Source organism: Oryctolagus cuniculus, chromosome 12 (genome assembly GCF_964237555.1).
Source record: "Oryctolagus cuniculus chromosome 12, mOryCun1.1, whole genome shotgun sequence".
Classification (NCBI taxonomy): Eukaryota; Metazoa; Chordata; class Mammalia; order Lagomorpha; family Leporidae; genus Oryctolagus; species Oryctolagus cuniculus.
In genome coordinates, this window is record NC_091443.1 from 101,352,104 (window position 1) to 101,376,043 (window position 23,940).

General features: G+C 50.5%; 1 protein-coding gene across 4 annotated transcripts in view; it reads left to right on the forward strand.

Moving 5' to 3' along the window:
• Positions 1-23,940, forward strand: part of PDE8A (phosphodiesterase 8A) — a 150,455-nt gene that overhangs the window by 96,351 nt on the left and 30,164 nt on the right. For all 4 annotated transcript variants that reach the window (XM_002721497.5, XM_070054563.1, XM_051834236.2 and 1 more), the window contains exons 6-11: positions 2,106-2,194; positions 6,857-6,935; positions 10,416-10,553; positions 17,535-17,623; positions 19,451-19,502; positions 19,588-19,630. In XM_002721497.5, coding sequence (XP_002721543.1) covers positions 2,106-2,194; positions 6,857-6,935; positions 10,416-10,553; positions 17,535-17,623; positions 19,451-19,502; positions 19,588-19,630 — 490 coding nt within the window. The remainder of the gene's footprint in view (positions 1-2,105; positions 2,195-6,856; positions 6,936-10,415; positions 10,554-17,534; positions 17,624-19,450; positions 19,503-19,587; positions 19,631-23,940) is intronic.

The window sequence follows — 23,940 nt, forward strand, 5'->3', positions numbered from 1 at the left end:
GGCCAGGGAGCGTCTGGGGTTTGCTGTCTCTCGCTGCTGGGTCTCTGCAAAAACACCCCAGAGATTGTTTCTGGGCGCACGGGGAGGGGCTGCCAGATGTTACTGTTTGTTTTCAGATTGCAGGTAGTTCTCAAATGCTGCCGTTTGGGCAGAGGGACTAGCGGCTGACCTCCTCAGGACACCTGGCCCGGGATACCTGGCCCAATTCTCCAGCTGCCATGCCCTGAGGGCTCCTTGAGATAGAGGAGAAATTTGGAGTGGGGAGGGTGGTCAGCTGAGAGGTTTACGGCTGAGCAGGGATAGAGAGCGGAGAGCAGAGAGCGGGAGCAAGATGCCGAACGTATGGTCACGGGAGAGCAGATGCTGAATGTATGGTCAGGTGCACCTGTTTCCTGACCTTCAGTTCTACCTCGGGAACGAAAAAGGTCAGTGGGTGTATAACCTTCATACGCAGTGAACAATCTGATGGTAGTATGGGGGCCCGTTTGTGGAACTGGATAAATACAGCCCCCGTCCTGTCTGTCTCAAGGCCCCCACTGCCTGTCTGTTGGTCGGCACGAGCACTGTGCCCAGCAGTCCCTCCTGTCCCTCGCTGGTTAGCGCTGCACTCTCCTCCCCTGCCAGTTGGCTGTCACCCCCCATGGTGGGAAGGGCTGTGTGTTGCCCGCGAGCAGGAGGCTCACCCTACCCTGCTGCCTCCCTTTGTCTCCTGTGGGTCTCTTCACTGGAGGGTCAAGGTTACTGTTCTTGGCTTTTTATTTATTTATTTATTTTTCGGAGGGGGTCAGCCTCAGGAAGGCTAAGTGCCTTGTTTAGGATCCTACAGCTTTTAAAGCAGGCCTGGGCTGGATTCCCGCGTTGCTAGGCATCCAGACAAGACCCCAGTCATCGTCCAAATGGCGGACGTAGGCTGTCACCAAAGTGGCAGAAAGAACTCGTTCAGGGCCTCGTGGCCCAGATTGGCCTGTCTAGGGCTCGGCAGCCTCAACTTCCTCCTCCATCAGGTGGAGCATTGCCCGTTGATTGTGCAGGTGAAAGCAGAGAGCTCTTCACAGAAACAGGGAGCAGAGGGGCTGGCACTGTGGCGCAGTGGGTTAACACCCTGGCCTGAAGCACCGGCATCCCATATGGACGTCAGTTTGAGACCCAGCTGCTCCATTTCCTATCCAGCTCTCTGCTATGGCCTGGGAAAGTAGTGGAAGATGGCCCAAGTGCTTGGGCCTCTGCACTGGTGTGGGAGACCCAGAAGAAGCTCCTGGCTTCGGATCAGCGCCGCGTTGCAGCCAACTGGGGAGTGAACCATCAGATGGAAGCGCGCGCGCGCGCTCGCTCGCGCTCTCTCTCTCTCTCTCTCTCTCTCTGCCTCTCATTTTCTCTCTGTGTAGCTCTGACTTTCAAATAAATAAATAAATCTTTAAAAAAAAAAAAAAAAGCAGGGAGAGGAAATGTTCGCAGACACTTTTTACATCTAAGTAGAACCGTGACAGAGCACAGTGGCTTCATGAAATGTGTCATTTGATGGAGGAATGGGTCCCCCTTCTCAGAACTACATTTGCTTTCTTGTGGGATGTTTCTGGTATGGGAAGATCATTATACAAATTTCAGCGTCCACAGCAGGAAGACACCGGGCAGGGCCATGGTGTCTGCGGTGCCTTTCCTGGAAGAGGGGACCATGTGCCTCCTGGCTGAGTCACGTTGGAAGTCAGTGCAGGAAAACATTGCCTGCATGAAATACAGGTGCAGTAGAAATGCAAGCACATATCTGCTGACACTATACTTGTTTGACTTTAAAAGGAGGACTAAAGATTGCTCTTGGCTGTACTCGGAAAACCCAGTATGAAGAAGCCTGTAGTTAACAAGAATCCCCCTTGGCATGTTCTAGCCTCTGCTTCACCAAAATGCAAGGCACCAAAGGACGTGTATTCTTACATTTAATATTTATTTATTGTAGCTAATTTGGTGCTTATAAATTTTCCTCCTCTTCTATTCCTCATTCATGACAAGGTATTTTTTTTTTTTATTTCAGTTGCCAAATTGAGAAGTTTGTTTAGAATTCTTCCCATTAGTGTACGTAGTCACTTACAGATGCCCCCTTGTGTTTCCAGAGGTATGTGGAGAACCCCAGCATCATGGCCTGTTACAATGAGCTGCTGCAGCTGGAGTTTGGAGAGGTGCGGTCGCAGCTGAAACTCAGGTAACGCCACTGCCACATGCCAGTCTTGCGAGTGAGGACCTCAGTCGCAGGACCTTGGCCATAACCGACTGACCTCCTGCTACAGTAGAATGGGGTGGTAGCAGCTCTTGTCACACAGACTCTCTGGAGTCTGCCTGCATGTTTCCCAAGAGGTCATGTTGGTGATTAGAAACTCACACTGAAACACAGGAGTGGTAAATGCAAACATATGACCTGCACCTGCTGGATTATAGGTTCTGTTTTCTAAGGAATATACATACACAAAACCTACTAGCACTGGCTGTCTCTGGTAGGTAACATGTTTTCTTCTTTATAATAAAGATTTTTAAATTACTCTTGATAGACTTTTCTTAAAGTCTGTATGATTCTTTGATGAGCAAGAAAAGCAGAAAAGTTAGTGTAATTGTATCAGGTTGACAGAAGATGAAGTCAGCAGCTCCTGTCATTCTAGGTTTTTCTGCATGAGTATCCTGTTATTTTTTTTCTAAGATTTTTATTTATTTATTTGACAGGTAGAATTACAGACAGTGAGAGAGAGAGAGAGAGAGAGAAAGGTCTTCCTTCTGTTGGTTCACTCCACGATGGCTGCTACGGCCGGAGCTACGCTGATCCGAAGTCAGGAGCCAGGTGCTTCCTCCTGGTCTCCCATGTGGGTGCAGGGGCCCAAGCACTTGGGCCATCTTTTACTGCTTTCCCAGGCCACAGCAGAGAGCCAGACTGGAAGAGGAGCAACTGGGACTAAAACCGGTGCCCATATGGGATGCCAGCACCACAGGTGGAGGATTAACCAAATGAGCCACAGTGCTGGCCCCTCAAAGAATTTTTTAAAAGAATTTAATTGGGGGCAGGTGTTTGGATTAGCAGTTAAGAGATCATCAGATTACCTGGATTCAGTTCTCTGCTCTGATTTCTGACTCCAGCTTCCTGCTATGCAAACCCTGGGAAGCAGCAGATAATGGCTCAAGTGGTTGGCTCCCTGCCATCCACGTGGGAGACCTGGATTGAGTTCTCAGCTCTCATCTTCAGTCTCTGCCAATGAGTGAGAGCTTGCTAGCACTCCCTCTCCTTCTCCCTCTCTTCCAAAACAAACAAACAAAAAGTAGTAGGGACCGATACAGGATTCCACATGCAGGGGAGGAAAGAACTTCATGGACAGATGAATGAATCGCAAGCCGAGCCTGAGCTAGCCAAGCAGTGGTGCTGAGCGCAAGTGTTCCAGGCTGAACACCTGGGAAGGAGCTCCTTTGAGTTGCAGGATTTGAGAGGAAAGGGGAGGTCGCCGGCTGCCCTGGGCCTCTGTGCCCTCCTGAGAGTCTACACTTGGCACAGCCCTTCTGCCCTGAGTCACGCTGCTGTCCTCTCCAGCGGAGAGGAGCCGTTTGGAGCAGGAGGTCATGTTGGAGTTCATTTGATCCGGTCAGTGTAGAAACACCCAGGGAGGTCAGCTGGCTTGCATCCAGGACCTCCTAAGCAGCAGATGGCAAAGGTGGTCCTTTAGATTGTAACCCGTATGTCCAAATCGTGAGTCATTTGCCTCCCTGTGTTTGAATCTTACTGTACCCTCAACCCTTTCTGCCTGCGTCCCTTTGCTTAGGGAACCATCCTCTTCCCTGTGGTCCTTGACTGAGACAGGCGCTCACCACATCCTGTTGGAATCTGACCACTGGGCTTCATCCTCACTGCTGCTCTCCTTTGAAAGGTGCTAGCCTGTTTTACCTGGATTATTGGCCTCCCTACATGAAGTTCTGATGCTTTCTGTCCATCCTCCGCACCAGAGTAACGTAACTCCACCTGTGTTTCTGTCCTGTGACTCCTTGCTGCCTTCAGGATGAAGTCCCAACTCCAGGGTGCAGCCGACAGCGCTTGCCACAGTCCATTCATGGCTTACCTCTCTGTCCTTGTCTCCCATCATGCCCTGCTTTGTTCTCTGTGCACCAGCTGACAGCCCCATGTGGACATATCCATGTTGAAGGGAGACAGAAAAATAGGAAAGGACTAGGGAATGTGAGGCTAGAGAATTGAGAGAAAGAGAGATTTTTCCTGCTGGATTTGAAATGCAGTTACGTAGCCGGTGTTGAGAGTGTGATTAAGACATCCACACCCCATATCAGAGTACCTGAGTTCGAGTTGCAGCTTCAGCTCCTGACTCCAGTGTCCCTCCAGGGCAGACCCTGGGGAACTACAGTGAGAGCTCAAGGAATGAGGGCTACTGCCATTCCCACGGGAGACCTGGATGGAGTTCCCAGATCCCAGTCCCGGGCATTGTGGGCATTTAGGGAGGGAACCAGAAGATGGCAGCTCGGTCTCTCATTCATTCATTCTCTCTGTGTCTCTCAACTAACTAAATAAATACAGAAGCTTGAGTTATGTATTTATTTATTTTCTGGTTAAGCAACTCAACTTTCCCCAGATTGTATCAGTGAATGGTTGAGTCAGGATTCAGCCCCAGACAGGCTGCTGTGTAGTCAGTGCTCTTAACCGTGTGTTCAGCCTGCTGCTTAACCGTGTGTTCTGTCTACACCTGAGACACTTGTTCTCAAGCCATTTGCATAGGACTCAACAGGATCAGCAGGATAACGCTGTTAAAACCCAGTTTTCTGGACTCCATCCAGACCTGGGCTATGGGAATCATTGTGGGGGGGGGGGGAGGCAAAAATTTCGGCAGGTAGAGGTGGGACACCACCTTGGGGCTGTGAGGCACCTAGAGAAAGACGGACTCCAAGGAGACGGTCACTGGAGACCCAAGGTGCCAGCATTCCAGCCCTGACCTCTCTACCCCGAGACTCTTGCATGTGGAGGAAAATTGGTTGCTATTTGGTGAAGCCACTGCAGGGGTTTTGGTACATGCAACTGATGATGATCCTAAAGAAACAGAGGGTCTCTGATTAGAAGTGATGTGTTTACTGATTGATTGATTTCCTGGAGCAGCACTGTAGGATAGAAAAATAATGTAAGCCACATAAATTTTAATTTTTAAATTTATTTTCATTTAATTTAAAAAGCAGAGAGACAGAGATCTTTATCCCCTGGGTCACTCTCCATATGTTTGCTGGGTCTGGACCTGGCTAGGTCTGGGTCTGGCTGAAGCCATGAGCCAGAAACTTGATCCATGATCCTGTGTTGGTGGCATCATCTGCTGCCTCCCACGGTGCCCATAAACAAGAAGCTGTATCAGAAGCAGAGCCAGGATTCAAAGCTAGGCAGTGTCATGTGGGGTGTCAGTGTCCCAAGTGGCATCTTCACCACTGTACCAGACACCCACCCCAATAAGTAAAACTTTTTTAAAAAAGCACTAAAAAGCAACTTTATGTTACTGCTGGATTAGCAAATTAGAATACAAAGCCCAGAAAAAGGGTATGAAGATGTGGTATATGATCAACATGGCATTTCAAATCCGCACTGGAAAGGGTGGACTTCTCAGGGAATAGGATTGAACAGTTGGTTAACTAGTTGGGAAACAAATCAGATTATATTCCGATCTCCCACTCTACCTCAAAATAAGCTCCAATGAATTAAAGACTTGAATGTAAAAAGATAGGGCCTCGTAAGTACTAAGAAGACTTAATGGGCATTTGTAATTGGATGATGACATCTTTTTAAGCTCATCATGGCATGAAAGATTCATTAAAGGAAGAGAAACACATTAGACAGCATGAAAACGTTAAGTTTGTCTACAGTTATGTGGAAAAGTTAAATAATATTATAATGTTAAAACTTCAGGCAAATGGCAAACTGGGAAAAATGTATTTGTAGCATATAGGACAGACAGTAGGTTAATGTCCCAAATACACAAAGGATTTTGTTGACTCCATTAAGAAATGGAAACACCCCAGTAGAAAAAATTTCAAAGACATGTTCAAGCTGTTCACAAGCGATATTAATGACCAATAAAACACATGCAAAAAGATGTTCAGCCTCACTAGTTATAAAAAAAAAAAAAAGCAAGTGAAAGTGATAGACAATTTTTTATTCACCAGCTCTGCAAAAGCTGAAAAAGAATGGTAAAACCTAGCAGGGCATCTCCCAGATCGATCTCCAAGATCTCCATTTTGTTCACTCCCCAGATGGCCGTAACAGCCTGAGCTGGGCCAATCCAAAGCCAGGAGCCTGGAGCTTCTTCCGGGTCTCCCACGTGGGTGCAGGGGCCCAAGCACTTGGGCCATCTTCTGCTGCTTTCCCAGGGCATAGCAGAGAGCTGGATCCACAGTGGAGCAGCTGGGACTCGAATCAGCGCCCATGTGGGATGCTGGCACCGCAGGCGGCAGCTTTATCCACTGTGCCACAGCGCCCGGCCCCTGTGTGGTGTGTTTGACTCTCATTTAGTCTTCATTGAGACTCCCAGTGGTGAAGAGGAGGTAGAAGGGGCCCCAGTCACCTGCCTGGGTCCCTTAGCTGCTGAAGAGTGGGGTTTGACCCCGGCCTGTGTCCCCGTAGCCCACTGCCTCCTCACAGTGGAAAGGAAGACACGACACCGCCGTGGGCAGAGGAGGTCCCGAGTGGGAGGCATGGGAGGGGTCCTCTGCTCTGTAATGGTCTCCCTCTGTTCTGGAATGCACAAGCAGCACCTTTATAAACCACCTGGAAACACATCTGAGTGAGTTAAAGTGTGAGAGCGTACAGTATTTATAGCATTAATCGGTCCTTTTGTTTCCACCCCCAAAGGGCTTGTAACTCAATATTCACTGCATTAGAGAAAAGTCAAGAAGCAATCGAAATTACAAGTGAAGACCACGTCATTCAGGTTTGTTACCTGGACACGTGTCCTTTCAGATTTGTCATGTGCGCGTTCTCGGTGTTAGGCTCGAACCCTCCAATGTGATTTTTTTTTCCTTTCTGAAGTTCTAGGACCAATTTTTCCTTACAGACATATTAGGAAAAAAATCACTAACACGTGATTTTTAAAAAAGAAAAGATATTAACAACAACTAGGGTATTAAAAATGTCTGTAGAAATACCGCATTAGCATTTGTTATTGTGATACTGGACAGCTGGGGACGCTGTGCGGGCCACTGTGGCCTCAGGAATGTCTTGGCTTCCATGAGGGGATAGAATCAGTCATGAGCCAGTGCGGAGAAAGCAGGAGGTTTTCTTTTTATGATTTATTTATTTCCAAGGCAAAGTGACAGAGGGAGGGAGAGAGAGAGAGATCTTATATCTGCTGGTTTACTCCCCAAATGGCCTCACCAGCTGGGGCAGGTGAGGCTGAAGCCAGGAGCAGGAATTCCGTGTGGGTCTCCCACATTGGTGGCAAGGGTCCAAGCACTTGGGCCATCTCATCTGCTGCTTCCCCCAGGTATATTAGCACAGAACTGGATTGGAAGTGCAGTTAAGCCGGCAGCTTAACCTGCGGTGCCACAATGCCAGCCCCAGCAAGACAGCTTTGTGAAAGGAAACAGCAGAGACAGTGCAGTCCCACCGTGCATCCGAGGCTGTACGTTTCCAGGGGCTGGGAAATGTATGTTAGCACTGGACAGATGTTCACGCTGTTTCTGAGAAAGGGGTGGTGGTTTCTAGGAATTAGGGACCCACCTCTCTCCTCTCCTCCTGCTACTTCCATAGGTTGTCATGGCAGCTGTGCACTGTCAGGGTGTGAGGGGTTATCTTAGTATGCTAACACATTATCATGGAGGTATAAGGAGGATCCAGGGCTCCTGAGGTTAGGTGAGGCGCCATTCTGGACCCAGCCGATTTGAACCAGTTCTTCTGCCTGTGTCTGGTCTTTCAGCCCACTTTCGGGGGCGGGGGTGGAACGTACTGTCGCGCTGCTCCCTGCTGTTGGAAGACTTTTGCTAGAAGGCTTAGTGCTCAGGAGGGGCACTGCCGCAGCAGAGGGAGTGCCTGGCCCTCGGGGCTGCAGGCCTTTCTCCTGTTCTTGGAGACAGTGTACACTTACAGAACTTTGTGGGAAATAAGCCAAGTATCTAAAAAAGCAGGCTTCGTAATTGCTGAATAAATGACCTATTATTAGCCAAGTGGGTTTAGCTCGGTGACTGCGATCGCGTGGCTTGTACTTTGAGATAGCAGCAGAAAAGGGAGTTGTGTCAACCCAGCACCTGAGAACGAGCTCCACTTTGATCTGACTTCTGGGCGCCCGGGCACTTCAGTCTGACTGATGCCTCCCTTGCTGGGAGTTGTCAGTGCCCTGGGAGCAGGCTCGGCCCCGGCTACGGCTCTGGTTCCAGTTTGCCTCAGCTGAGCAGCCAGCGGGCATGGCAGTTAATCCAGCCGACTCTGTTTTCTCATCTGTACAAATGGCAGTGGTACAGGTAACAACCAGCTGCCTTCTGTAAGCGGGTCCTGAGGACTGAATGAGTGTGTGTGTGAGTCCGTATGTGTGTGAGTTTGTGTGTATGTGTGTGAGTATATGTGTGTAAATGTGTATGTGTGTGTACTGTATGTGTATATCTGTATGAGTGTGTGTGAGTATATGTATCTGTGAGTGTGTGTATGTGTATATCTGTATGAGTGTATATGTGTGTGAGTATATGTATGTGTGTGGGTGTGAGTGTATGTATATCTGTATATGTGTGTGAGTATATGTGTATCTGTGTGTATGTGTATATCTGTGATTATATGTGTGTGAGTGTGTATATGTGTGAGTGTAGGTGTGAGTGTTATGTGTATATTGTGTATGAGTGTGTATGGGTGTGAATATATGTGTGTACGTGTGTGAGTATATGTGTATCTGTAGGTATGAGTGTGTATGTGTGTGAGTATATGTGTGTATCTGTGAGTGTGTATGTGTGTGTCTGTAGGTGTGAGTGTGTATGTGTATGTCTGTGTGAGTATATGTGTGTATCTGAGTGTATGTAAATGTGTATGGGTGTGAGAGTGTGTATGGTGTGTGTGGTATGTGTGAGAGTATATGTGTGTATCTGTGGGGGTGTGAGTCTGTGTGTGTGTGTGAGAGAATATATATGTGTATCTGTAGGTGTGAGTGTGTGTGTATGTGTGTATCTGTGAGTGTATGTAAGTGTGTGTATGGGTATGAGTGTGTATGTATGAGTGTGTGTGTGAGTATATGTGTGTATCTGTGGGTGTGGGTGTGTGTGAGTATATGTGTGTATCTGTGGGGGTGTGAGTCTGTGTGTGTGTGAGTATATGTGTGTATCTGGGGGTGTGAGTCTGTGTGTGTGTGAGTATATGTGTGTATCTGTGGGGATGTGAGTCTGTGTGTGTGTGAGAGAGTATATGTGTGTATCTGTGGGGGTGTGAGTCTGTGTGTGTGTGTGAGAGAGTATATGTGTGTATCTGTGGGGGTGTGAGTCTGTGTGTGTGTGTGTGTGAGTATATGTGTGTATCTGTGGGGGTGTGAGTCTGTGTGTGTGTGTGTGTGTGAGTATATGTGTGTATCTGTGGGGGTGTGAGTCTGTGTGTGTGTGAGAGAGAGAGAGTATATTGTGTATCTGTGGGGGTGTGAGTCTGTGTGTGTGTGAGAAAGAGAGAGTATATGTGTGTATCTGTGGGGGTGTGAGTCTGTGTGTGTGTGTGAGAGAGAGAGTATATGTGTGTATCTGTGGGGGTGTGAGTCTGTGTGTGTGTGTGTGAGAGAGTATATGTGTGTATCTGTGGGGGTGTGAGCCTGTGTGTGTGTGTGTGTGTGTGTGTCACTTACTGTAGTGCCTAGCAAGGACCATGGCCCTTGGTGGATGCTGCGTCAGCAGGGGCTGCTCCGCTGTGCTTTGTGTTTTCTCCTTGTCTGCAGCCCTCTTGGAAACTCAACCGCGGTGCCTTTCTTTCGTAACGCTCCCGGGTTCATAGCCTGCGTGTGCGTTTCGCACACTTGATTCCTGTGAGAGAGGCAGATGACTGCTCCTCCCCACTGTCAGAGGAGCAGACTGAGCCTGGAAGGGGTTCAGTGACTTGTGGAGATCAGACAGTGTCTGGAGGGGCAGAGAGTGGAGGCGGCACCTGTCACAGGACGTGCCTTCCTGGTCTGGCGTTTTATTATATGCCCCATTATCTAAATAGCCCTCTTAAGCAGCCCTTGGTTTACCCCAGGCAAACTTGTCGAAGTGGGGGTGGGTCTCTGGAGAACACAGCAGAAAGCTCTGGAATCCTGTATCTGTGCTCTTGGGCCCTTACAGCCACTGGGGCAAGTCCATGCTCCTGAGCTTTCTGGGTAGAAAACATGCGGGTGTATGTTGAAGACTCTTTATCGTCTTCTTTTCAAAATGTCTTTTAATTCACTTGATTTTTTTTTTCTTTTGTCTCCCTCCAGTATGCAAATCCTGCATTTGAAACAACAATGGGCTATCAGTCAGGTGAATTAATAGGGAAGGAGTTAGCAGAAGTGCCTATAAATGAAAAAAAGGCCGACTTGCTGGATACTATAAACTCGTGCATCAGGATAGGCAAGGTAAGTAAGAGGTCAGTGTCTTCACACACTCACGCGAGGAAGGGGGAAGGCGGCTTCGTGCTTATGGAGCCCTGCCTGTGCCATAGCTCAGGGACCTGTGGGTGCTATCGTCCCTACTCTGCAGATAGGGAAACTGAGCCAGTGAGCAGAGTAAGTTGAACTGGCGCTTAAAGCCATTGTCTCTGTCTTCGTCAGAGTGAGTAAGCTGATCTGTCTCCCCATTGACCCTGTGAATGATGTGTGTTGGCGGATGATTCGGGGTGAAGGGTACCAAGGAGGCCACACGTTCACAGAGCACACTGAGCCCAGCACTTCTCAGGGCTGGTCATGGAGCCGGGTGCCAGGCACTGTGCTGGATTCTGGTGTGGAAAGAAGAGCAAAACAAAAATGCTCGCCTTGCAGAGCTCATCCTGCAGGATTGGAAGTCGACAGAAGGAATCATCCCACAGTAATGTGCGAAGTCACATGGTCACATAGCCACATAGTCACATGGTCATGGCGCAGACGGTGCAGGCGGGAGGAAGGCAGCTCCCCTCTGCCTGTGGCCGTGGCAGCATCTTGTGGTGCTAATGTCTTCCCTTAGGGTGCAGTGCGAAGGGGTCTGCTGCTCTCGCTCGTTCTCCATCCTTTCTGCTGGGCTGCTGTTTACTTTCTGAAGTTGGCACTGTTCGTCTGATTATTTGACAGATAGGCGACCTGTTCTGCCTATCTGTGGAGGCCCCAGTGGGGGCGCCGCGTGCGCTGCATGGGTAACACCGTGGGCGCCCTCGCTGGGCGTCCTCAGAAGGGCCTCCAGAGGCCTGGTCCTCCCAGACCACAGCAGCCTCTCCACTGCTGGCTCGCATGGCACACCCTGGCCCTGGGTAGCCAGTGGTTGGGGTGAGGTTCAGTGGGGGGTGGACCAGGCTGCCCCTCACGCACCGTGGGCGGTGATGCTTTCCTTGGGGCGTGCCTTGTCACCATCCCTGAGGAGGACAGGTGGCTCCAGGGGAGGGGCGTCTGTGATTGCTGTCAGCCTTCTTGGGCTTGCTCAGATGTGAACGGTGGGAGAACTGTTTGCTAAAACCAGTAATTATTGTGAGCGAAGAACAGGAAGCTCACCGCCACAGTTCTTGAGGTGAAAGTGTGTAGCCTTTCTCTTCCAGTCTCGCTGGGGAGTTGGCTGGCCTCGTGGAGCGGTGGGCCAGTGGTCAGACATCCCCTGGGAGCAGCATGGCCAGGCAGGTGGCCAGGCTGGGGGCGCTGAGCGTCCGCTTGGAGCTGCTGGAGGAGAAATTCTGATGACGTTCCAGCACAGAGCGCTGCAGACCCGCCTCAGCCAGTGGCTTCTCTTCAGGCTAGAGTCGAGCTACCTTGATTTTCAGCCTCCACGTGGTCCTCCTTGACTCTTCTCTTTCTTCCTCCTTCCCCTGACTCCTTCGTCATGGCTTTAGAACCCATGCTGTGCGCTCTCTTCCCTCCCAGGTCTTGCGTTTTCTCCTTCGGGGAGTGCGTACTCTCGCTCTGGCGGATGGTGGGTGCTGATGAGCACCGACTGCTCAGAGGCCAGCCCGCGGCGTCCGTGTGCGGCTGCAGAGCCCTGGCGCTCTTCAGATCCTTCGTTTTCCTTGGCTCCTCTGTTGCTGTTTCCTCCTCACCGGCTCCGCCTCGTCCCGCTCTGCTTCTCCCCGTTTCCTCCCAGATTTACCAGGACTCTGGCTTTGGCCCGTGCTGTTCTCCCTCAGAGAGCGTCTATGTTTCTGAGCTATCTCTCCTGCCCTGTGTGGGTGTCTCACACCTCCCTGGGTTTTGTTTTTGTTTTTCCCCAAAGATTTATTTTTTATTTATTTTAAAGGCAGAATTAGAGAAAGAAAGAGGTTTTCCAACCACTGGTTCACTCCCCAAATGGCTGCAATGGCCATGGCTGGGCCAGGCCGAAGCCAGAAGCCATGAGCTTCATCCAGGTCTTCCCTGTGGATGCAGGGGCCCAAGGACTTGGGCCATCCTCCACTGCTTTCCCAGGCCACAGCAGAGAGCTGGATAGGAAGTGGAGCAGCCGGGATGCACACCAGCCCCCATATGAGATGCAAGTGTTGCTGGCAGTGGCCCCGTCTCCCTGAGTTTAACCTCAGCCTTTTTTCCAAAGGTCTGGTTCAGCATCCTGTGGTCTCCTTGAAATTCACTTCTCTTGGGGCCAGCGCTGCCAGTGCTGTGACACAGTGGCTAAAGCTGCCACCTGAGACTCAGATCCAGCTCCCTGCTAATGTGCCTGGCAAAGCAGCAACAGCCACATGGGAGACGCAGATGGAGTTCCAGCCTCCTGGGTTCAGCCTGGCCCAGCCCCAGCAATTGTGCCATTTAGGGAATGAACCAGCAGACAGAAAATCTTTCTCTCTGTCTCTCTCTCTTTCCATCCCTCCCTACAATCCCAGTCATTTCTCCAGTTCCTGCTGTCTCTGCCTGTGGACCATTCTCCTGGTTGCTTTTATTGTGTTTGTATTTATTTATTTATTTATTTGAGAGATTGAGAGGGAGTGACACACACACACACACACACACACACAGAGCGAGGGAGGGAAGGGAGAGTGAGGGAGAGAACCCCTATCACTGGTTCATTCCTCAAATACTTGCAGTGGTTGAGGGGCCAAAGCTAGGAGCTGGGAATTCAATCCAGGTCTTCTGCATGGGTGGCAGGAACCCAACTACCTGAGCCATCACTGCTGTCCCCCAGGTTCTGCTTTGGAGAGAAGCTGGAATTAGGATTTGGAGCTGGGAATCAAGCCCAGGCCTTCCAGTGTGAGACCCAGGCATCCTAGTCAGTAGCTTAACTGTTCAAGCAAATGCCTGCCCCTCCCTGCCCTTCCGTCTCCTCCACCAAACCCGTCACCAAGCCCTGTAGCTGTTAACCTGCAGCCTTTGCGTGTCCACTCCCTGGGCCTTTGTTCAGGGCCTGCTTCAGATGCTCTGGACTTAACAGTGGCTGAACCTGGTCAGGTCTCGTCCTCATTAGGATCTTTCACCTCCTAAATCACCCTATGCTGTTGTGTGATTGGTCTCACCAGATCATTGTGTCCAGTTGCTGCCTCGGTGGAGAGCTCAGGTCCCTTAGCCCAGCCACCAGGATTCTGTAGTTGACCTTCGCCTCCCTTTTTCGTTCAGTAAACAAAAGCCCCAAGTGTTCCTTGGTTGTTTACCATGTGCAAGCCCTGTGCTGGCCCTCGGGAGAGGACAGCTGGGCGACGATGATTTAATTCTTAAGACAATGGGTGCCAAGAGGGGCTGCATCACTAACTGGAGGAGCCCAGCTGGGTGTGAGGCTGGTATGGCCCTGAGGGGAGCTGGGGCTGCAGAGAGGCCTGTGCGAAGGCGCCCGTTGCTGAGACAGGCCATTTAGGAATGCGTGCCACAGGCCTGCACTTGGCTTAAAACTTGTGTGCGCTATCCAACTTCATCTTTATAACAACATTCTAAAGGTAGTGCTTTCACTATTATTTTCAGGATCCAAAATTCATGGTATTTATGAGAAGTAAATATGTCTTTCTGATAAGTAACTATGACATATGATAAGTAAATTTTTTTGCTTCTGTTGGCAACTGGATTTAAAGACAAGCCTCTTGCCCATGGCAAGTCACTGCCCACTTGTCCCTTCCACAGGGGGGCTGTGGAGCTTTGGCTGCTGGTTACATGTTGGCCCGGGTTCTGCAGCCTCCCAAGTCTGTTCAGAAGGGGCTAGAGCACAGTTGATCATAATGATAGGACTAAGAGTCAAAGGGATCACATAAGCAAGACTAGTGTCTGAAAATGCTAACCTATAGAATAAAAAAGGGAGAGAACAATCCAACATGGGAAGCGGGATACACAGCAGACTCATAGAATGGTGGATGTCCTAAACAGCACTCTGGCCTCAGAATCAGCCCTTAAGGCATTCGGATCCAGCTAAAAAGCCCATGAGAGTATTTCAGGCATGGAAAGCCAAGACACTCTGGAAAAAAAAAATGACCTAAATGAAAGATCTCCACGAGTGAGATCCCAGTGGAAAGAACAGGTCATCAAAGAAGGAGGTACCTTTCTCTGAAGGGAGGAGAGAACTTCCACTTTGACTATGACCTTGTCTAAATATGATCAGAGTCAGTGAACTCAAAAGGCTTCCATAGCCTTGGCAACTCATGACAAGAGCCTAGGGTGATTACTGATGCCATACACAAGAGTATCAATTTGTTAAGTCAACAACAGGAGTCACTGTGCACTTACTCCTCATGTAGGATCTCTGTCCTTAATGTGCTATGCATTGTGATTTAATGCTATAACTAGTACTCAAACAGTATTTTTACACTTTGTGTTTCTATGTGGGTGCAAACTGTTGAAATCTTTACTTAATATATACTAAACTGATATTCTGTATATAAAGAGAATTGAAAATGAATCTTGATGTGAATGGAAGGGGAGAGAGAGCGGGAAAGGGGAGGGTTGCGGGTGGGAGGGAAGTTATTGGGGGAGAAGCCATTGTAATCCATAAGTTGTACTTTGGAAATTTATATTCATCAAATAAAAGTTAAATAAAAAAAAAAAAAGAAGAAGAAGGGGAGAATCCTGAAAATGTTGTCTCAAGTGTGGACTGATTAGTTAGACTGGTCTCGTGTGTGTGTGTGTGTGTGTGTGTGTGTGTGTGTAACACTGTTGAGCTGGGTTTCCTGTACTTAGGATTCACCCATTTCAGGTACACTGTCAGTGGTTTTCAGTGTATTCATGGAGTTTTCCAAGCCTCTCCACAATCGGTTTCCCACATTTTTCTTGACAGTGAACTCCAGAAGTAGCCCTCAGGCAGTCTGCACAGCCCCTAAGGCGCCGGCTGTGGTGGGAGGTGGCTGTGGGGTGGAAGGCAGTCTGCGATCCCTTGCTGGGTTGGGCACAGGCCTCTGTATGGCCTGAGGTCCTCTCCCCTGAGCCTGGGTCTCCTTCCACCTTGTGTGAGCTAAGCGTTGAGCCGGGTCCTCTGACTGTCCTTTGGTGCAGTCGTTTTGGGCTCCAGTGTCCTTGGAGTTGCATCAGGAAGCTTCAGGGATCACGCTCTGCCTCGCACAGAGTCCTGGCTTCGGTTTGATCCAGATACATCTATAAAGATGTGATCTTACCATTGGCATGTGCATACAAGTTGCATGCCCCAAGCATAGGAGATCCAGAATAGGCCTTGTGTCAGCATACTTCAGATGAGCTACCAAGGCCACCCCGGTGCTCCGCCGAAGGATTCTGGGAGTCAAGAAGGCTGTGGAACCATAGGGTTTCAGTGTTCCGAGCGGGCTTTAGGGGTTTCTGTAGGTTAAGGACCTTGGTGAATGCTTGGACGAATAGAGACCTTTTATGATGAGTCTCGTGTTCTGCACAGTTCCCTCCTTCAAGAATCCCTGCGTCCTATCTGATCAGGATGTTCCCGTGCAGAATTAGGCCCAGGCTGCTTGACGCTGGACAGGCAATACACCAGCGATGAGAGCTGATGCAAGCAGACCGTATGTTTTAGTAGTGGCCACCTGGAGGATGGTAAACTCTGTGGCCTCAAATACGCTGCTTCCTAATTTGCAAGCCAGCAGGATGACTTTTAAAGGAGGAGGTGTGGGGAGCTGGTGTCGTGCGCACATCCCACATCAGAGCACTGTTCGTGTCCCACCTGCTCCCCTGCTGAGCCAGCTCCCTGCTAATGTACATGGGAAAGCAGCAGAAGGTGGCCCAAGTGCTTGGGCCCCTGCCACCCATGTGGGAGACCCGGATGGAGTGCCTGGCTTCTGGCTTTGCCTTGGCCCAGCTCTGGCTGTTGCAGCCATTTGGGGAATAAACCAGCAGATGGAAGATGGCTCTCGCTCTCACTTTCACTCTCACTCTCACTCTGTCTGTGTCTCTGAAAACTGCCCTTTAGATCTTAAAACAAAAATGAGACACTATAGCTGCGAGTCAGAGGGAAGACAGTGGATCCTGGACTTCTTAGGCCAACAGACTAAGTCACGAGATGAGTGGTTTTTGTTAGTTCAGGTGTGAAAGGAAGAGAAGGTTAGATGCATTTGTTACGGTTGTGATAGCATGACCAGCTGGCACAGTGGCAGCCCCGGGTTTCGAGGTCTTGCCTCTTTGTTCTGGAGCCCTGTCCTGGTTGTTACCTCATCCTCCCCACCTGACCTGCAGGGCTACCAAAACCCCTGCCCACTCACAGGGGCCTCCAGCTGCTGGGACTGAGGAGCTGGTGGCAGCCCCCCACCGTGGTACTGGCCGCTCGGCGGCCCCTTCCTCAGCCCAGTCCTGAGATCCCTGCCCTCCCACATGCAGGACAGACGCCAGGCCCCTCCCCCTCTGCAGCAGGTGGGAGTTAGAGAGGAGGAGCCTGTGTGTTGTGCGTTGAGTGAGGGAGTCCCCATCCTTGTGGGCCAGGACCCCCTGAAGACACGTGACTACTCCAGGGTGACGACCTGATTTTTTATCAGCAATCCAGGAGGGATGGCCTTTGGAGGTTAAGAATTAGCAGAGGCCGACACCGCGGCTCACTAGGCTAATCCTCCGCCTGTAGTGCCAGCACCCTGGGTTCTAGTCCCGGTTAGGGCACTGGATTCTGTTCCGGATGCTCCTCTTCCAAGCCAGCTCTCTGCTGTGGCCTGGGAGTGCAGTGGAGGATGGCCCAAGTGCTTGGGCCCTGCACCTCCATGGGAGACCAGGAGAAGCACCTAGCTCCTGGCTTCGGATCAGCGCGGTGTGCCAGCTGCAGCAGCCGTTGAGGGGTGAACCAACAGAAAAGGAAGACCCTTCTCTCTGTCTCTCACTGTCCACTCTGCCTGTCAAAAAAAAAAAAAAAAAAAAAGAATTAGCAGATTGCCTGAAACTGAGTTTGGGTCAGGGGTCATTTTTTTTTTTTTAAACTCTGATTACTTTATCAATGGTAAATGAGTCAGAACTGGAGCAGAAGATGTTCTTAGGTTTATGTTTTGAACACAAAATGTAATTATGCTTGCATTCCATTTATAGGAGTGGCAAGGAATTTACTATGCCAAAAAGAAAAATGGAGATAATATACAACAAAATGTGAAGATAATACCTGTTATTGGACAGGGAGGGTAAGTGAAAAAAAGTTACTCTGATCAGCATCTCGTGTTTTGGGTCACTGCAGAATTTGCTCTGAATTCATAAGAACTGCCTGCAGAATGTGACGAGCCAGGCTCACAATAATGTCACATGTCACCACGGGATAACCCTCCAGGTAGTTTGTCCTTGGTGACTTCCTCCACCAACAGCCCAGGGCCTCCAACGTCAAGATGGGTTTCTTTAAGCTGCGTGTATACACAAGGGACTGGAGTCTCTGTGTTTAAATCAGACTGCCCCTTTATGAAGCTGCATGATAAGGATGCTATGTCAGCTTTTTGTCAAAATAGATGCCTGAGAGGAGCTACTTACTTAAGAAGGAAGATTTTATCTCAGCTCACAATTTTGGATGTTCACAGTCCAAGATTGGGCAGCTCATTGGTCTGGTTGTGGTAAAGGTGGTGGGTGGTGGAACGTGTGTAGAAGAACCACGTGTGAACTAGGAAGTGCACTGGTCCTCTGACCACATGGCTTTTCTTTATAAAGCCTCAGTGATTTGATCTTGGGGCCTGCACCCCAGCAACTTAGCCTATTCCAACCACTTCCCAAAGGGCCCACTTTCCGATGCCACAACTGGATCAAATCTCTACCCTTAATCCATTAACTGTTAAAAAACAGTTAACCATCAATGTGAGGCTTGGAGGACCAAACCATAACATATGGTTTGGGGGACACCCAAACTAATACCCAAACCACAGCATATGCTGGCCTTGGCATTTAGAAGATGATTATCTACTTTGGTAGTCTGCGCATTATTTCTTTCAACTTAGGTAAAAATACCTTAAATACTAACAATTATGAAAATTCTTAAACAGATGTTGACTATAAATTGGAAGTCAGTTTAAGCTATCAGGATCCTAAAAATTTTAGATGATTTGCCTCAGACCCTGTGTTGGAGAATGAGGAAAGTGGAAAATTACAAATATGAATTGTAGAAACCTGACAGCAAAATATGCAGCCATTAGAGATGCTGATGACAGAAAAGTAAATGAGCAGAGTTAAGTGCAGAAGGCACAGTGCAGATCAGACCTCGTGTGTGATCCCAGCCATGGGAAAGGGAGGAGGAGCAGTCGCAGGAGCTGTGGTTGGTCCTCGGGGTACCACTGCTTTTCTCTGAGCCCTCCCTCTGGCCAGGCCCCCACCATCGGTTGGCTGTCACTTCATTTAGTCCTAACTGCAGCCCTGAGGTCGGTGCTGTGGCCAGTCCCCAGCTGTTGGTGCATGGCAGAGCTGGCCACATAGCTCCCCCAGTGTGTCACCAGGCTTTCCTGCCAACTGGCAGTGCCTCGGGGACACAGTCTCTGTGGACTCTCTGTTCTGATCCTTTCCAAATTTCTTGTGATGAGTTTATAGGAATTTAGTTATCAAGGGATAAAAAGTGAAAAAAAAGAACAATGAATAAATGAACAGTCAGTGGCTTCAGAGCCTTGTTTTAGGCTTGTATCTGAAACAGGGAACCAGGAGTAGATGGCTTATTGGAACTTGAAGGAGAGTGTTGATATAAAGGGTCGGGAAAATCAGAACATTGCCTAGCATGCAGTGCATTTTAAAAGGCACGCACATTCTTACCGTCCGTTATGGTACTTGGGAAGAAGTTGGTTGTTTTCACTGAAGTCACTTCTTTCCTACAGAGCCCCTAGAAGATGTTTGCAAACTCTTGTTCACTTGCTGGTGGCCTGGGCCACAAAGGATAAGAGTGGTATCGTCAAAGCGGGTGCTCTTTTTCATAATGAAAGTGTAACTACATATCCATCAAAGTGGAGAGCCGGGAGCGAATTAATGCCTTTTTTTTCTACTTACAGAAAAATTAGACACTATGTGTCCATTATCAGAATGTGCAATGGCAACAATAAGGTACGTGAGGAGAGCCCTGGGACCCCAGGCACCCCCACGAGACTTCAGACAACCAGAACTAAAGTCTTGTCGAATTCGTTTTTAGGCTGAGAAAATACCTGAGTGTGTTCAGTCGGACACTCATGCAGGTATGGCACCCCACACTCCTTCTCGGGGCTCATTTAAGCTTTGGGAAGAAAACCCAGCAGATCCTTACTGTGCCAGCCAGGCCTGCCTGGCGTAGCGACAGGGCCATGGTTTCCTCGCCCTGACTCCTAGGGGCGTCATCAAAGGCTCAGGCACTTGTGGGTGTTTTGCCTGCACCCCAGGGTGAGCCTCTGCCTGTGGGGAGACAGTCCATTCAAGGCGTGAGCTCATGTGACACGCGTGGAGGAGAGTCTGCTTTTACGAGCTGATGTGTGCTTCTGAGGCCGAGGGTTAGGTGTCAGACCGGGCGCTGGAGCTTGGAACTCATTGTCCGTGCTGTCAGTCGTCACCAGCAGCCTACAGGACAGTGGTGTGGCCCCTAACTTGCCCCACTTGTCTGTCTCTTACCCGTCCTGGGCCACCTTCTGTCCCTCTCCATGTCTTTATCTCAACAGATGCTTTTACCTGATCAAGGGAACAGTGCTGGGGGGAAATAAGGTGGTGACAGTAGGAAGAGAAAGGAGAGGCCAGCTGTGATGATGGTGTGGACCAGAGAGGGCACAGTGAGAGAGTGCTGGGGAGGGGGTTTATGAGCTGGGGGTGGGGGAGCTGCGTGGGGAAGGTTGTGCCTGTGAGGGCCAGGAGGACTCTCCTCTGTTCCGCCATTCCACGGATTTCTCTGGGTACCTGCTGGGCGCCGGCGCCTGTGTTCTGCAGAGAGATGGGCTGGAGATGCCAGTGTCTCTGGCCAGCAGAGCCTTAGCGAGTAATGCAGATGTAGGGAGTGGAGTCTGAGGTTTCCACGGAAGAGAAGAAAGAGGAAAAGGGGGGAGGGGAGCCCAGCTGCCTTCCGAGAAGGTCAGGGAGGGCGGGGAAGAGCGGGCAGCCTGGAGCGCTGGAGGTAGGAGTGAGGGGAGTTGGAGCAGAGGTAGATGGAGACGCATCTGCAGCAGGAGCTCATCTGTGACCTGTGGGGGCGCAGCTGCTGGATGATGCTGAGGGCAGGAGCCAAATGACAGAGCGTGGGAGACTCAGGGTAGAGGCAGCAGATGTAGGCCTGGTATGGCAAGGGTCCTATTGTTTTTTTTTTTAATTTATTTATTTGAAAGGCAGTTACTGTGGGGGAGTGGAGGGGGGAGTACAGGAAGAGATCTTCCATCCACTGATTCACGCCCCAAATGGCCACAATGACCAGGGCTGGGCCAGGCCAAAGCCAGGAGCCAGGAGCGTTTTTTGGATCTCCCACAGGTGGCAAGGGCCCAAGCACTTAGGCCGTCCTCCACTGGTTTACCCCGTGCATTAGCAGGGAGCTGGAGCAAAAGTGGAGTTGCTGGGACTTGAACTTGAGCCCATATGGGATACCAGCACTGCAGATGGTACCTCAACCAGCTGCACCACCATGCTGGCCCCAAGGGTCCTATTTCTACTGTGACTTGTTGGGGGCTCTTTTTTTAAAAAATTCTTCATAATACCCATGTGAAATAGACTTGGCTTTTTTTTTTTTTTAATTATTTTATTTTACTTGTGATGCAGAGAGATGGCACTCTAATTGGTGAGCTTAAGCCTGTGAATTGAGCTTTAAGCAAGAAAGAAGCTATATGAGGGGCCTTGAGAATATTTGTGAAAAACCATAATAAAAGGATAAATTTGTTGGTGCAAAAAAGTTTCGAAATCCATGCATGGTCTTTACATAATACAGATTTCCTATGACCTTTCCGAAGACCCTCTCGTGTGCTTGGACTTCAAAATTATTACACTGAAATGAACTTATCTATTCATTCATTTGAGAGGAAGGAACAGGCAGAGCTGTCGTCTCCTGGTTCACGCCCCAGTTGCCCACGTTGATGAGGACTGGGCAAGGCCAAAGCTGGAGCTGAGAACCAGGTTTCCCACAATTACTTCAGCCGTCACTGCTGCCCGCCAGGGTCTGGATGTGCATGGAGTTGGAGTCAGGAGCCAGAATCAGGACTCAAAACCAGGCACTCTGATAGGGGATGAGGGTGTCTTAACAACTAGGCTAAATACCTCCCCTGGCACGACTGTCATGAACACTCCTTTACCACAGGAGAAGAAACGGAGACTCAGAAGAGTTAAGTGACAGCCCAGAGTTGGGCAGCCAGGAAATGACAGAGCTGAGAGTGGGTGGCAGCAGAGGCCCTGGCAGTCATAGGCAATGTTAGGTGGGATAAGAACCTCCAAAACCACACTTGTGCCAGGTGATGTGGCCATCTTACCTGACCAGTGCCCACTCAGGAGTCAGACACACCAGGTGAGCCACCTGCCGTAGCAGCGTAACCAGCTTCATGGGCAACCATGGAGGGCAGGACCAACTCTTAGGCAGGAAAGGAGTTGATTAGAAAGGAATAAGGCAGCTTACAGGTTGGACAACAATGGATAGTTCTGGAAAGGGGGAAGGAACCGGGGGAAGCTGGGCATCTGTGCCCACTGCCCTGTGTGTCCCATAGGAGCTGCGTGGTTGAGGGCCACTGCTGTCCCCCACTGAGCTCTGAGCACCTCTGGCCCTGCTGAAGCCTAGAGACAGGGTGCTGGTGCCACTCCCCTGGGCAGAATGGCTTCTTCACACCCTTGCTTTCTTGCCTCACTCACTCCCGAGCAGACTCGTTTGGCTGGGCCTGGTCACCTGGGACTCCACTGCTGCCTGGGTATGGATCAAGAGTTTCCAGTCCCCCTTGTGCGGTGAGAGGCCTTGGAGTTCCCCAGCCGAGGGAAAGGAGGCTCTGGGTCTGGGCGTCCAGGAGCAGTGCTGCCCAGCCTGTGGCCCAGCCCCTTCCCCGGGCCCATGGCTCATTTTCAGGTGATGTCTCACTGAAGACACCAAATGGTGGTGATGACAGTCCAGGCTGTAAACCTTAACCTGTTCCATGCCAGGCCCTGAGCATGGCTCTAGGTGCAGAAATGAACACGGAGTTCATTCTGTGATAGAAGGTGGGACCACTTGTGTGCTCTGTGCTTGCCCTGCGGTGCAGGGGTGCTTCCTACAGTGATGAGGGTTGATCTGGTATCTGCATGAGAAGTAGGGGTCAGCCTGAGGACATGGTGGGAGAAGCCACATGCAAGGGGTAAGGAGACAGGTGGGGCTGGGGCAGGCCAGTGTGGATTCACACCTGGAGAAACACCTGGAGACTTATGGGAACAAGGAAGTGAGAAAGGTCAGGCCCTGGGCATCATGGTGATAGCCTGGAAAGCAAGACTGAAGGCAAAGAGACCGGAGAGGGACTGAGTCCAGCAGGACTCGGGGACCTGTGAGGGTAGACAGGTGAGCCTCGAGGGCCACGCCAGCTTTCCAGCTTGGCCACTGGGTGACACTAAAATGTCAGTGCAGGTAAGATCCTGTTCAAGAACAAGGAGAGGATAGTGAGTCCAGGTGTGAATTTATCACATCTCAGGTGCCTGGAACATTCCAGTGGAGATGTGTAGTGGCATTTGGAGATGTCCCGAACTCTGGGCCCTGGGCCAGCTCTCCTGAGAAAGGAAGTGAGGCAGGAGGAGCAGCTGGAGTGGAAGCTGGCAGCGTGTGGGGTTCACTCACTGACCCCAGGCCCAGGCCGGGCACAGTGTTGGGCTTTGTGTGTCTCTGCTCGAGAAGCCACATTCGGCAGGGGCAGGTGAAGTTCGTGCATCCGATGGTGCCCAGTTCTTTGGAGATGAGTGAAGCAGGGGAGACGTCTCCTGAGGGCATTTAGGCGGCAGTCAAGAAAGGCTGGTTTTGGCCGGCGCCGCGGCTCACTAGGCTAATCCTCTGCCTGCGGCACCGGCACACCAGGTTCTAGTCCCGGTCAGGGCGCTGGATTCTGTCCCGGTTGCTCCTCTTCCTGTCCAGCTCTCTGCTGTGGCCTGGGAGTGCAGGAGGATGGCCCTAGTGCTTGGGCCCTGCACCTGCATGGAAGACCAGGAGAAGCACCTGGCTCCTGGCTTCGGATCAGCGCGGTGTGCCAGCCTCAGCGGCCGTTGAGGGGTGAACCAACAGAAAAGGAAGACCTTTCTCTCTGTCTCTCTCTCTCTCTCACTGTCCACTCTGCCTGTCAAAAAAAAAGGCTGGTTTAGGAGGTATAGAGGAGGGGCCGGCTCTGTGCAGCACTGGGTAAAGCTGCCACCTATAGTGCCAGCATCCCATATAGGCGCAGGTTCATGTCCTGGCTGCTCCACTTCCGATCCAGCTCTCTGCTATGGCCTGGGAAAGCAGTTGAAGATGGCCCAAGTCCTTGGGCCCCTGCACCCATGTGGGAGACCTGGAAGAAGCTCCTGGCTCCTGGCTTTGGATTGGCCCAGCTCTGGCCGTTGCAGCCATTTG